This window comes from Rhododendron vialii, chromosome 5a, assembly GCF_030253575.1.
Source record: "Rhododendron vialii isolate Sample 1 chromosome 5a, ASM3025357v1".
Classification (NCBI taxonomy): Eukaryota; Viridiplantae; Streptophyta; class Magnoliopsida; order Ericales; family Ericaceae; genus Rhododendron; species Rhododendron vialii.
The window spans coordinates 15,190,928-15,204,997 of NC_080561.1; the positions used below are offsets into that span (position 1 = coordinate 15,190,928).

Here is a 14,070-nt window from a genome sequence, read left to right on the forward strand (position 1 = left end):
AACAGTATTTAGGAAGTATCTGGAGCAAAAGTTCTTTGTATTTGTGATAAGTACGGTTATGAAAATGGTAGGTACTCTCCGTAGGTAATATAGTTTTGCTTGCCATACCGTAGGAGCATAAGAACCAAATGATCGAAATTAGAAGCTGATAATTGGGGAAACATCAACGAGTAATTCAAGTTCATGCCATACCCACACAAATTGTCGGGACAATAGTTTTTTTTTTTTAGTTTTTAGTTAGCACATCCTGAATTTGTGGTAAGTAAAATGGTAGATACTACTAATTCATGCCATGCCCACTAAAATCGTACGTACAATCATTTTCCATTTTTGTGGTAATAGTTAGTTAGCACAGCCTGTAGTTATGGTATATATGGTCTTTGAAATGATATTTACTACCCGTTCATGGCACACACCCCAACAAGCTCACAAACATACCCAACAAGGTCACCATTGATCAAACAAGAGCCATCAAGGCACACGACATTCATCAACATTTAATCAAACGAAAAGAGCCACCAAGGCATGACATTCATCAACAATGGCAAATAAAAGGCCCCATAGCATGTCAAGTTTAATGATTTACATAAGCCATAATAATAATAAAAAAGGCGGCATTTGCAATTTACTCTCCATGAACCGTACAACAAAAATAGCTACAATGTCATCAAATTTTCCTCCAAGTGCTGAAATATTTCTGTTGAGCCTTTCGGATATCATTCCTGTACTTGTTCTCATCAAAAAGGATCAAGTCCAAAACCAAGCCAATCCTACCCTCTTCAGATTTGAATTTTAACTACATTTAACAAATATCTTTGATTGATCGGTTAATTCTTGTATCCCTTTGTCTCTCTCCATCAGTTTATTTTGGCCAATCTCCCTTCCTTGATCTATGCCTCTCCCTCTCTCTTGCCAACACCATCCTCGATAATAACTTTGAGCTATTATGGAAAACATAGCTGCATATAAGATGTCTGTCCATCCAGAATTATTGCCATTAACTGAGAGACTACCATAACAAATTGTAGTTTCCCAGAGTTGTGGTACTTATTGACATTTAAGCCCTCGCGTACTTCTGTCCATTAGTCGTTTGGAAGTTTTTCTATGCACGAGATCATGCAGGTTGAGCCCGTTGATCTTAGCAGCAAGAATGAAATCATTTTTCTGTAAGTCCACCTGCACAACAAGTCAAAACATATACATTTATGCATTCTCGTTCACACAATTTTGACCAACTGAAACAATGAGTCTATCACGAAGGCAACTGGAAGAACAATGATCCCAAAGATAGTTTAGTTCTGGGAAAATATAGTATAAATATGTTAACAAATTTCTAAATGGATTATTTCATGTTATTCATTTTTTTTCAACTTCTCATTTTTAATTACTTTTTTTATATCCAATCTGTGAGACCATCTCTACTGGTGTAACATTTTATTCTATTTTAGCACAACGAAAGAGCACTTCATATCAATCTGTGGTGTCCAACTCCACCTTTCTTATTCTATTTCAAAAGCATAATAATAGAACATAACATGCTATTTTCTGTGCCAAATAGGGAATATGAAATAACACAATACTACCTTAGCACGAGATACAGCACTCTACTGGAGTGAGTGTTTTCTGCTGCACTATGCTATTTTACCATTGCTAAACGTAAGGACTACGACGATGGAGATGGCCAAACCAGTCAGGTTGTGACGGTCCGCCTCATTGCCTCAAATGGGGTAGTCCACCGCTCTAGCATACCAAATCCTTCAAGGTGTTCAGAGCTTGCAACCTCTGATCATTCATTTTAAATTCCACACCTGTGCACTTGTTATAATCTAAACTGAATTGATGTCAGGATTGTCCTCTGTCTCTTCACAGTTCATACCGACACACCTAATCGGTCGTTGTATCTACGGGTAGAGGTGGGATTTTAGACACAACCCGTAAGTTTGTATACATACGTGCATCAATTTGTCCAAGAAAGTGTAGAATGCAAATAACTTAACTTGTTTTCAGTGGTATAACTGTATAACCCCACGATGCATTTGGGGCGGTTCGAGTAAATCTCTTAAGATTCGATGAAACACCACTGACTTCAAATAGCTGTCGAGTTGATAATAGTCATTTCAATATTTGATCAACTAACATAATCAATTTTGTACCCAAGTGCAAACACAAAAACACAAGCAGCTAAATCATTTTGACACCAATCTGAGATATTCTGAACCAGAAAACATAATGAAATATATAGTATATATTTTCCCATCCATTTGCCCGGCTCACGAAATAAGCTAGAAACAATGACTAAAAGCAAAAATTTGAAATACTAACAAGCAGTGATTCCATCACTTCAATTTCGGACATATTTTCATAGCACCGCCTGCAAATCAAACCCACAAACTTGTTTCTTCAACAACAAAATAGCACTAAAGTAACACAAATCCAGTTCACAGCAACACATACCAAACAAACCTACGTGAAATTTAAGCAGACAAAGAGAACCCACAAACCTAGTTCACAGCGGCTTCGATACGCGTGGCGGTGCAGGGGTGTTTGTGTTTTGTAATGGTGGATGTGTGTTCGAGAGGGTGAGAGAGAGAAGTACCTCGCAAAGTTGGAGGAGAGGGCATTTCGTTGTGACTAACTGTTAGGGACGAAAGAGGACTTTTTGTCGTTTGCTTTGGGGCTGTGGAGGTGGGAGAGCTGTGGAGGTTTTGTCAATTGTGCAAGAGGAGAGAGGGATGAGATGCATCTGGCTCTGATTTCTTCGTCTGCGTTAGGGAGTCATTGAGGTGGAGAGGTCGTGGAGGTGGAGGGAAGGAGAGAGGCGAGAGAGGGGCGGGAGGGAGGAGGGGCCAAAATAATTTAGGGCTTCCAAAAATTTTCATGTCCAGCAACAACCGGTAATTGCAGGTAACCAAGAGAGAGGGAAAGAAAGAGGGGTTTTCTTGCAATGGTTGGGATTAAACCGATCTGTTCCAACGGTTCAAATAGAACAGATAGAATGGGAGTATGATGCTCCCAAAACCACTTGGGAGCATCATAGCCGGACCCCTCTCTCTCTCTCTGTAGGATTGCATGATTGTCTTAAGGAAAGGTCGAAGAAATGGAAAGGAAGAAGTAGGAGAATAGCCGGGAAAATAAATTTTGATATATTTGTTTAGCAAAACAGTGGAGGAAAGACTTCTGTAACCAAATACAAGTGGTTTTGTAGGGAATTTCAAAATGCTTCTTTTTTCTCCCCTCAACTTCTATCTATTACGAGCATAAAGCATAAGGTTGCTTTTAAGGTTATTGTAGGACGAAAGTTTTGGCTTTTCGAAAAGAAAACTGATATTGGCACTAAAAAATTGATGGAGGCACTCTAAAATCAGTGTAATTTTAAAGTCATTTTCCTTTGTTTTTTGAAGTGCCTTCATTAATTTTTGGAGTGCCAATATCATTTTTCTTTGGGAAAATGTCAATTTTGCCCTATATTCAATTCCTTATCAACTATTTCAGCAAATTAGAATACAAGCAGACAATTTAAATGGTTTTGCCTCCTAGCTTGACGTGTGTAGCGGTAATTAGTTTTTTTTTATTTTACTTTTCACATAAGAAAAACATTTTACCTAGAATATTGACACATTACAAGATAGAGAAATAAGCAGTAAAAGAACTTAAAAAATCAAGATGTAGTTGACGATCAGCGAAATATCAAGCTAACCCTGAAAATATATCCCACTTCAATTCCCTTACAAAAAAAAAAAAAAAAACCCGCATAAAAACAAGCTCCTTTATATGTGAAGTTGTGAACGACACAGTTTCATCTAAAATAATATCCTTAAAATATTGAGAAAATACCATGTTGTTGCACTTTAACAACCGATCATGCACTCGGCGCTAGAGCTTGTTTCCAGTATTTCTTTCAGCTAGAGCAAGTTCTTGAGTTTAAATCTTGGAGTAGCACCGACACATCCTCAAAGTAGCCGAATTACATTCCAACTGATTATTAATATGAGAAAAATACAGTAAAGATACCGGTACAGAAAAATTGGGACCGAAATCCTACCGACGGCCGCCGGTGGGCCGTCTCCGGCCACCGGACGGCCGATCCGAGCCGTTCAAAAATTCTAAAAAAAAAAACCGAGGGGCCCAACGCGGGAATCAATGTCATCCGAGGTGTGTAGGGTGCTTGATCGGAGCACCCCTTTTCGTGTATATACATATATACACGAAAAGGGGTGCTCCGATCAAGCACCCTACACACCTCGGATGACATTGATTCCCGCGTTGGGCCTCTCGGTTTTTTTTTTTAGAATTTTTGAACGGCTCGGATCGGCCGTCCGGTGGCCGGAGACGGCCCACCGGCGGCCGTCGGTAGGATTTCGGTCCCAATTTTTCTGTACCTATAGCAGTACTCGAATAGGAGGAAACAAGACACCCTAGAAAAATGACTACTACTCCCAAGAAATACGATTACCCATAAATTTACTAATAATACAATAGTAGTAATTATTGAAAAACAATGCGGAGAAAGGTGGGCTGAATAGCTATTCTCCTTGTACTTGGTGACACAAATAATAAGCCAAACGTAACGTAATGGGAATAATAACCCCACTGGCTAGCTTAAAACAAAGAAAATGTTCATCAAATTGGTAAGACAAGACAATGATAGTAACAGTTATGGGCCATAAACTAACATAAATAAATGCCGGTGTTTATTCTAATTCTTAAATAAAAATAAGGGAAAATGACGGTCTGGAACGTGTTTTGATAATTAATATTCGCCAAGGACATGCTAAGAACATTTGTTAATACTGAAAATATCATTGGCTGATATTAATTATTTAAACATGTCATAGGCCGTCATTTTTCCAAAAAATAAATGGCTAGGATTATCTGTGGACCGAAGTCGGTGGTAGAGAGTCTTGATATTGGGCCTGTAGGCCTATCCGGAGCCCATCTGATCCAAACAGCTTTTCCCAAGCCCATCCAATTTCAACGTCTCCAGCCGAAACACATAACCACCTCGGTATTCCCACCACGGGCAGCCCAAAATTCCAATCCAACGGCCACCACACCCTGCCGGCCCGCCCCATGAATGAAACCCAAGCACCGGTCAGACGGGGAATCACCTAATCCTCAACCCCTCTCTCTCTCTCTCTCTCTCTCTGCAAAGGCTAAAACCCCTCTCTTCTCTTCTGACTCTTATCTTCTTCAACCCCAACCCTCCTCCTCCTTCGCCCCTCCCGCAAACCCTAACTTTAGCCTCAGGATAATACACACACAATTCCCCCCCTTCTATACGTACACATACTTTAATATTGACATCGCTTTCATTTTTAGGGTTGTAAGGGTTTGAGTTCGATAATACAAAGGCAAATGGCGGCGTCTACAGCTCAGATTCACGCTTTCGGTGGGAAACCATCCTTCGCTTCCTCTTCATCTTCGAGTCGAAGAGGAGGTGTCGTGTTCTTCACCCAGCGACTGAGCACTGCTAATTCGTCGTCGTTCCGCTTTCCGAAACTAAGGACGAGCAGCAGCGGAAGCAGGAGAGGTTGAAAACTATTATTGAGATTCAAAACTCTCGTTTCATTTTCTTATTTACCAGTTGTTGCGTGTTTAGTAGGATGTGTTTGAATGCCGATAATGTTGAGTGACTACTCATTTGGAATCAACACATTGAGATGCAATGTAATTAAGCATCTCGAATCCGTTGAGTGACTACTCATTTGGAATCAACATATTGAGATGCAATGTAATTAAGCATCTCGAATCCTTTCCTTTTTCCTACTCGAACTCAAAAGTAGTAAAAACGCTGAAAACTCATCTCCAATGGCATACCCTTTTGCTTATACCCTTTTTCTTATCCAAATGAGGGGAACCCAAATCCAAACCCTTTTTCTCAATCCCTCTTTTCACTTTCTTACTATTCACAAGTATGCAATTTTGACCCAAATTTTGGAGGAATAACATAAAACAAAACATTGAATTTTGGTAAAAATATGGGTTCAGCATTGGAAAACGCCTACCCAACAGGAGTTTTGACGCAAGTTTGGGTAAAAATGGGTTAGGGTTGGTCATGCTCTTCTGAAGCGATCCCACTATAATACAGTAATTTCATTAGAAGACAATTATATAAAATTTAGCAGTATGAAAGTTTCACAATTTTTCTACAGAATCTGAAATTTGATATTGTCACAGGAGGTGGTGTGGGACCAGTGAGGGTGGTGGCAGAGAAGGTGGTGGGAATCGACCTTGGCACGACCAACTCTGCCGTGGCGGTGATGGAGGGTGGGAAGCCGGTGATAGCGACAAATTCTGAGGGGCAGAGGACAACGCCGTCAGTGGTGGCTTGGACGAAGATCGGGGATTTGTTGGTGGGGCAGATAGCGAAGCGGCAGGCGGTGGTGAATTCGGAGAATACTTTTTTCTCGGTGAAGAGGTTTATTGGGCGGAAAATGGCGGAGGTGGATGAGGAGGCAAAGCAGGTGTCGTATACAGTGGTGAGGGATGAGAATGGGAATGTTAAGCTTGAGTGCCCTGCCATGGGAAAGCAGTTTGCTGCAGAGGAAATTTCGGCTCAGGTGATGGATTTTCTCAGTATCTTTCAGGTTTTGTATATAGAATGATGTGGACCATGTGTTTGGATCGCTTATGGATTAGCAAATGCTATTGAACTTCAGAAAGTCTAGGAACACAACTCCGGACACAAGTGTGTCCACAGTTGTTCGATGCATATGGGCCTATGTGCATTGAAGGGTTCTCAATACAATATGTTCCCGTTTGATAACAGTGATAGATGAATGAGATTTGTAAGGAGATGAGATTAGGATTGGGATTGGTAATGAGTATGTTTGTTTGGGATGGAATTAGGTGATGGGATTATTAATATCATGTTTGTTTCACATGGGATAGGATTGGATTGATAGTATACATTTCTATTTTTGCCCTTATGCAAAACTGAAGGATAACATATGATTAAAAAACTAAGTGCTCCAATTTTCAATTCGTGTGAACCGTTGTGAAGATCTTATTTTTCTGATCATATTATTCTAAAGGGGCATATTGAATTTTTGTCTTTAGAGTTCTCATAATTAAGTTTTTGCTCTTTAGATTTTTTTGTGTTTTGAAGTTGTGTTCCACTTCCAACCAACTAGAGTTCTTATTTGGTATTTGTATTCAAATTAAGTTTGTAAAATCAGGTTGGTATACTTCTGTTTTGGTTTAGCCGATATGCTTTTGGAATTGTGTTTAAGATATATATGGGTAATTTTGGTAAATTACAAAACTTTGATGCAGTTGGAAAAAGAGATATCTTGTAGAATTTTCATACTAATCAAATGCATGCGAGAAAGTATATTTTCTTTTCTTTTTCGCTTTCCAGTTTCCACCACTCTTTTCTTCCTAATCAAACAGACCCTTTGGATTTTATTGTCTTGGGAGTTAGATGTGTGATATATGTCAAATACGATTTCAGAAGAAATAGATAGGGGACTGCATCGTGGAAATTAGTTACAAGCAATGTGCATGCAAGGGGAATTGAAGGTTAGACTGGTTGAAATGTTGCTTCCAATTGGACTGATGTTATTGTATAGTTGATGGAAATAATGCTTTCAAAGTTGCAATTGCAATGATGTTTTTCTATAGTTGGTACTTGGTAGAACTGTTGCTTGCAATGATGTTAGACAAAGCGGATTTGGAATTCTCTTTCATTCCAAAGGCATAATCTGTATGGCTGTATCCATGCGCTTCATATTCGCCCGGAGTTCGCTCCTAGAAATATATCCATTTTTATGAGTTGTAGCAAAGAAATAAACTTCATAGAAGCCGAAATATGAAGAAATAGAGATGCCTCTTTTATTCTATGGATAAAAAAGGATCTAATTGATAGAGGAAGCACTGTAGTTCCAAGCCCTTTTAGCTGCCTTAGCCTCTAGAAAATCCCTACTCAAACATGTCCACGCCTTCAACCTATAGACATCTAAAGTCCTCTTTTCTAGCGGATCTGCCTGAGACTGAGTTTAGTCAAGCCCATCCCCGAGTCGGTTAAAGCCCATAATTCATTCCTTTTAGCCTGCCTTTGTCTTGAAGTGACTACTCCTTTTCTACCACTATTCCTCCGATCTTTCAACGCCTCCTTGAAAGCCTACTAAGCCTGGAACTTCAACTTAGTTAGTTCATTTCTTTCAGAAAGCTAACTTGAGCTATGGTGAATTATCTGTCTTTTGCTTCGTCAGTGATCCCGCGGTCAAAATGAAAGTTTATTAGACTAGTCCTAAGCGAATATCACAGCTCCAATCATAGCAGCCAATGCTAATGTTCGAGTGTTTGGCTTAAGCTGCAACGGATCAATCAAATGCGGGTCAAATGGATTATTTGGTTGTGTATTCCGGAATGGACGAAAACCATTCGACCTCATTGGGCACTCCTTCCTAAAGTTCACTCGCTCATCAGTCGTAACACTAACGCACTCCTCTATCCATCTTTCTATAGAAAATTGCGCGGCTCACTCATGGGTTGTTATTCGGAGTCCGGATTTGAAGGATTTCGGTCCTTGATTTCGGCGTCAAGTGAAAGAAGAACTCATTGGATGATTGTGCCAAGAAGTGGAACAAATCAATTCCCTACTTTCTTTGAAAGGATAATGTTGAATAACTATTTTGTTGCTTGCCTTTCGATGTCACATTTTTGGTGTCAATCTTCTTGTTTTTGTTCGTATATTTGTTTTCCATATATTGTATAAATGACTGCTCATAGATTTGGTATTGGTCTTGTTTTGTAATTCTCTTCTTTCTTGAATTTAGGAACACAAGAATAGCTGAAAACAGTATAACAGTAAAGTAGTTTGTTTCATCTAGTGCAAAATATCAGTTTAACTGGCTGGAAGCATGGTATTTGTGGTTTGTTTATCTACTGAACGAATTTGAGTTTATCAAAGCATAATTGAGTAAAATAGTTTCCTTGTTACTTCCAGCAAATGTTATCAAAGCATAATTCATTCATTTCTTCTTTTAACTTACGTTGTAGCTTGATAATATCTATTTCCGTCCGAAATAGGTTTTGAGAAAACTTGTGGATGATGCATCAAAATTTTTGAATGACAAAGTTACTAAAGCTGTTGTCACGGTGCCGGCTTACTTCAATGATTCCCAAAGGACTGCCACAAAGGATGCTGGTCGTATTGCTGGCTTAGAAGTCTTGCGAATTATCAATGAACCTACTGCTGCTTCATTGGCATACGGTTTTGAAAAGAAGAACAATGAAACTATCCTGGTATTTGACCTTGGAGGTGGTACCTTTGATGTTTCAGGTATCTTGACTCCCTCACCTCTGTCTTGGTATATTCTATAATTTAGCCATTCTAAAAGAGAAGAATATACAGAGGCATGGATTTCAATTTTTACAACGCTATCTTGTGTCGGTTTTTCCTCTGCCATGATAACTCTTAGTCTTATCATAATTCTTTACTTGAAGCTCATTTTCTTGAAACTATGGCACTCTGACAAGCTTTTGCATCTTGCTGTAATAAGTTAGTCTTATCATCATTCCGGATTTTATCTTCTTGGTGCAAGATAATGGTGAATGCTAATATGTTTTCTTCTTGGCGAATCTGTATTCGTATAATTTGTTTCTCTTGAATAACAGTTCTTGAGGTTGGGGATGGAGTGTTTGAGGTACTTTCAACTTCTGGTGATACACATCTAGGGGGTGATGACTTCGATAAGGTTTGCATCCTTTGTGAATGTCAAAATATCTGATCTTATTTTGAAGATTATTTCTCAATTAACATTCTTCTTGCAGAGAATTGTAGATTGGCTTGCTGCTAGTTTTAAGAAAGATGAAGGCATAGATTTGTTGAAGGACAAACAAGCTCTTCAAAGACTAACTGAGACAGCAGAGAAAGCAAAGATGGAATTATCATCCTTGACTCAAACAAGTATTAGGTATATGTGGTGTCTCTGAACGAGTCTCTTCCCCACCCCATCCCCTCTCTTCATTTTTGTTGACACTTTTTTCTTCCCCTAGTTTGCCTTTCATTACGGCCACTGCAGATGGACCCAAGCACATTGAAACCACTCTCACAAGGGCAAAGTTTGAAGAATTATGTTCGGATCTGCTTGACAGGTAAGTGCACTATATTTTAGATCAAGTGTCTAATTAGATGCCTCATGCCTTGTTCCATATAACATTTGTGACAGTTTTGCATGATTGAAGGCAAATGTTTGTCTCCTTTTTTTTTGCTGATATATTTTTCTCCTTTGGATCAATATATATTGAGTCTTTAAATTTTTCTTGGCCTTAGGCTTAAAAGACCAGTTGAAACGTCTTTGAGGGATGCAAAGCTGTCTTTCAGTGATCTAGACGAAGTGATCCTTGTTGGTGGGTCAACTCGTATTCCAGCTGTTCAGGAACTTGTGAGAAGAGTGACTGGAAAGGAACCGAATGTTACTGTAAATCCCGATGAAGTTGTTGCGCTTGGGGCCGCTGTTCAGGTCAATCCTCCTCTTTTATCCTGCTATTATCTATGGCTATCGTGTGTTAATCCTTTGCCGGTATTAGTCTTTAGAGCAAGTCCAGTGACCATCCACTTTCTGGGTGCTCTAATGCATGGCTAAATCAATGGCCATATCTGGCATTTTGTTTGCCCATCATTCAGATTTTGGCCATACCCTTCTCTCTCTTGATGTGACCTGCAAATGCCATTGCGATTTGACTTTTCAGGAAGGAAATTGAAAAATAGCATTTCTTGCATTGGAGCAAGATTGGTAAATTTTCGCATTTTCAACACGGTAGCATGCTATGATTTAGTATTTGAACTGCCAGAATTGGTACCATTCTGGGGTAACTCTTATTTCAGCTTTTTTGACTGAATTTTGTATTTATTTGTTTTTTTTCCAGGCTGGTGTTCTGGCAGGAGATGTGAGTGACATAGTCCTGCTGGACGTGATTCCATTATCTTTGGGTCTGGAAACCCTAGGCGGTGTTATGACAAAAATTATTCCGAGAAACACAACTTTGCCCACATCAAAATCAGAGGTGTTTTCGACAGCTGCTGATGGGCAGTCAAGTGTGGAGATTAATGTTCTCCAAGGAGAGAGAGAGTTTGTTAGGGACAACAAATCTCTTGGAAGCTTCCGCCTTGATGGAATCCCTCCTGCCCCCCGTGGAGTTCCTCAAATTGAAGTCAAGTTTGACATTGATGCCAATGGCATCCTTTCTGTCGCTGCTGTTGATAAAGGCACTGGAAAGAAGCAAGATATTACGATTACTGGTGCTAGCACATTGCCTGGTGATGAGGTATGGTTTTGGTATAACAATATGTGCATTATATAATTGTATATACCAGTATCTTTCATTGCTAGCTTGAGTTCCATCTCATTGCACTGGGAAATTTTTTTTGACAATTCTGCTTCTGAGTCCCAGTACATAGATGCTTGTGTTTCTTAATGTTATTTCTTTTTCCCGTGTATTTGTGGGTTAAGAATTGAATGTGTATAGAAAGGTTGAAAGTGATTTGGCCGGGGTAGCTACGGATGGGAGCCTTCCGATACGAATTAAACTACAGATACAATGGAAGAAAGTAAAGGCCAAACAACTACCAGAAGGCCAAGGAAAACTCTAGCTGAACTTGAATAAGTTGAAAAGTGGATAGATTGTACATAGTAACTAGAGTTGAAAAGGAAGTAGAAAAAGAAGACTCTCAATGGGTAGCTGATGGCTGTCTGTAGATGCACTCTCTTTTTATACCTCATGGACAAAAATGGAAGAAAGTGAAGGCCAAACAACTACCAAAAGGCCAAGGAAAACTCTAGCTGAACTTGAATTAGTTGAAAAGTGGATAGCTTGTACATTTAACTAGAGTTGAAAAGAAACTAGAAAAATAAGAAAAAAATTCGTCATGTGCTGTGTCTTGTGTATGTCTATATGAACATTTTTCTTGTGGTGATATTTTGGCTCACTGTAGATTAGTTTAGGCTCTTTCTGGACCCAAAGCCTTCCGTTGACTCTCCATGGGTAGCTGATGGTTGTGTGTAGATGCACTCTCTTTTTATACCAGATAGACAATAATGGCATTATCAAGCTTCTTGTCCACAATAATACCAAGTTCATTTATTTCGTGAACTGATTAGGTGAGCAGATAACAACTTTATAAAGCTGCTCATACACTATGATTGGTTGGACAATTCATGAGGGGATTTATAATCTTGTGTGATGGTTGATCCTATCGGACTTATAGCGAGGGGTTAAACTGTAACCAGATTTCCTTGGTGTGTGTTTGTGTATATATAAAAAATGAAAAACTGTTTGGATCAAGCACTTTCCGGTCATATTTTTAGTTGATTTCTTGCGGGACCCTTAAAATCATGTTCTCAACACATTCAACGGTTTGGATCATCGAAATTTGATCGGAAAATGTGAAGTCCGCACTTAAGCTAAGTAGGGGATCCCTCATAAGGAGCCTATATATATATATATATACCCACACAAAATTTGACACTTGATCTCGACCATTGAAATCAATGGCGGAGTTGAAATTGTACTCCCTTTCCTCCATCTCACTTACACCTAATCTCTCCCTCCCTCCCTCACACAGCCCTGGATTTCCTACTCCACCAACCACCACCTCTCCCCACGACGGCACCTCCATGTCTGGCCGATATCAACTCCAGCCAGCCACTTCTTCGGCGACTCCTAATTCCGGCGAACTCCACCTTCTATCGACCCCCTCCACTCCCCATTGTCCCCTCCAAAACGACATCCCACCCGCCACCGCCGTCGATTTCAGGTTTCTCGAGGGAAAATTGTTGGGACTTGTTGAATTGTTCTAATTTAAATTGGAAAGGAAGGTTTGATTAGGGTTTGAATTGAACAACATTCTTCTTCTTGCTCATGGTCTTCATTGTCGTCTCTGCAGTGTTCTGAAGTTCCAACTGGTTCAAATTAGAAAATGGCATCCAAAGCAATTTTAATTGATTTTGAGTCTTGGACTGTCGCTGATGGTGGCGTTGCTTTTCTCCTTTTTCGTTTCATCTTGTTTTGATTCTTCGAAAGCAGGGGGGAATCCAAGAGGGAGGGAATGTGGTTCTGCAGTTTTGTAATCAAATCTCATGTTTTATCTGGTTGGTTAAACAGGCCTGTAGGCCGTAGTCGAATAGCACTGAGGATAAGTGTGAAATTGTACAGGTAGAGAGGATGGTTAAAGAAGCGGAAAGATTTGCCAAGGAAGACAAGGAGAAGCGAGAAGCCATTGACACAAAGAACCAAGCAGATTCGGTTGTGTACCAGACAGAGAAGCAGTTGAAGGAATTGGGAGAAAAGGTTCCGGGTCCAGTGAAAGAGAAAGTCGAGGCCAAACTTAAAGACCTCAAGGATGCAATCTCAGGGGGCTCAACACAAGCCATGAAGGATACCATGGCTGCCCTTAATCAGGAAGTTATGCAGCTTGGCCAATCCCTCTATAATCAGCCTGGTGATGGTGTGGCGGCAGATGGTGGTGCTGGCCCTGCACCTGGTGGCAGCACTGGGCCTTCAGAATCATCCGGCAAAGGACCTGATGGGGATGTCATTGATGCAGATTTTACTGATAGCAAGTGATGTGAGAGTACCAGAGATTAATATCACCGGTCAGCTCATTTCCCCCTCTGTTTTTGTTTTCTTATTTATATATGTGTAAGTATTTGTTGGGGGAAGATTGGATGAGATGCTGGTAGTTAATTGTTCAGGATTTACAGTTGGTTGAGGGAAAAAACTAGGATAATAGAGTTACTACTGATAATACACTGAATTTCAGGATTTTCAACCCCTTGAACTGCTGTTTGAATTATTTGTTAAGGATGGGAGATACTTGAGGAATTTTCACGCATTTGCTGGAGAGTTATGCGGTTATGTTGGTCGCCTTTGTAAAGTTCTTGCATACCTACGACGTAATGCATTATGCATACTTCATTTGATGTCTCTTGCCATTTTTTGCGTAATAAAAATGAGAAAATTGTGTGCATAATCCTGCTGCGTGTAGAAAGTCCGGCAATTTCCTCGTAAGAAAAAGGAAGAATAAAGATTGATAGCAGTTGAGCATTCTTATCAAATATCCAT

General features: G+C 39.8%; 1 protein-coding gene across 1 annotated transcript; it reads left to right on the forward strand.

Annotated features, from left to right (window-relative positions):
- The first annotated feature begins 5,104 nt into the window (after positions 1–5,104).
- On the forward strand, positions 5,105–13,840 carry LOC131328062 (stromal 70 kDa heat shock-related protein, chloroplastic-like). The gene is made up of 9 exons (XM_058361202.1): positions 5,105–5,530; positions 6,178–6,560; positions 9,034–9,286; positions 9,622–9,701; positions 9,778–9,920; positions 10,003–10,101; positions 10,280–10,469; positions 10,876–11,274; positions 13,162–13,840. The coding sequence occupies exons 1-9, from the start codon at positions 5,356–5,358 to the stop codon at positions 13,570–13,572; spliced, it is 2,133 nt and encodes a 710-aa protein (XP_058217185.1). The 5' UTR covers positions 5,105–5,355; the 3' UTR covers positions 13,573–13,840.
- Positions 13,841–14,070: the final 230 nt, after the last annotated feature.

What these genes read in the sequence shown, in the direction of transcription:
- LOC131328062 (XM_058361202.1), top strand. Translation starts at nt 5,356, where the DNA reads ATGGCGGCGTCTACAGCTCAGATTCACGCTTTCGGTGGGAAACCATCC. An exon ending in GGGGTGATGACTTCGATAAG is followed by an intron (nt 9,702 to 9,777) that starts GTTTGCATCCTT and finishes TTCTTCTTGCAG; the next exon opens with AGAATTGTAGATTGGCTTGC. An exon ending in TGTTCGGATCTGCTTGACAG is followed by an intron (nt 10,102 to 10,279) that starts GTAAGTGCACTA and finishes TCTTGGCCTTAG; the next exon opens with GCTTAAAAGACCAGTTGAAA.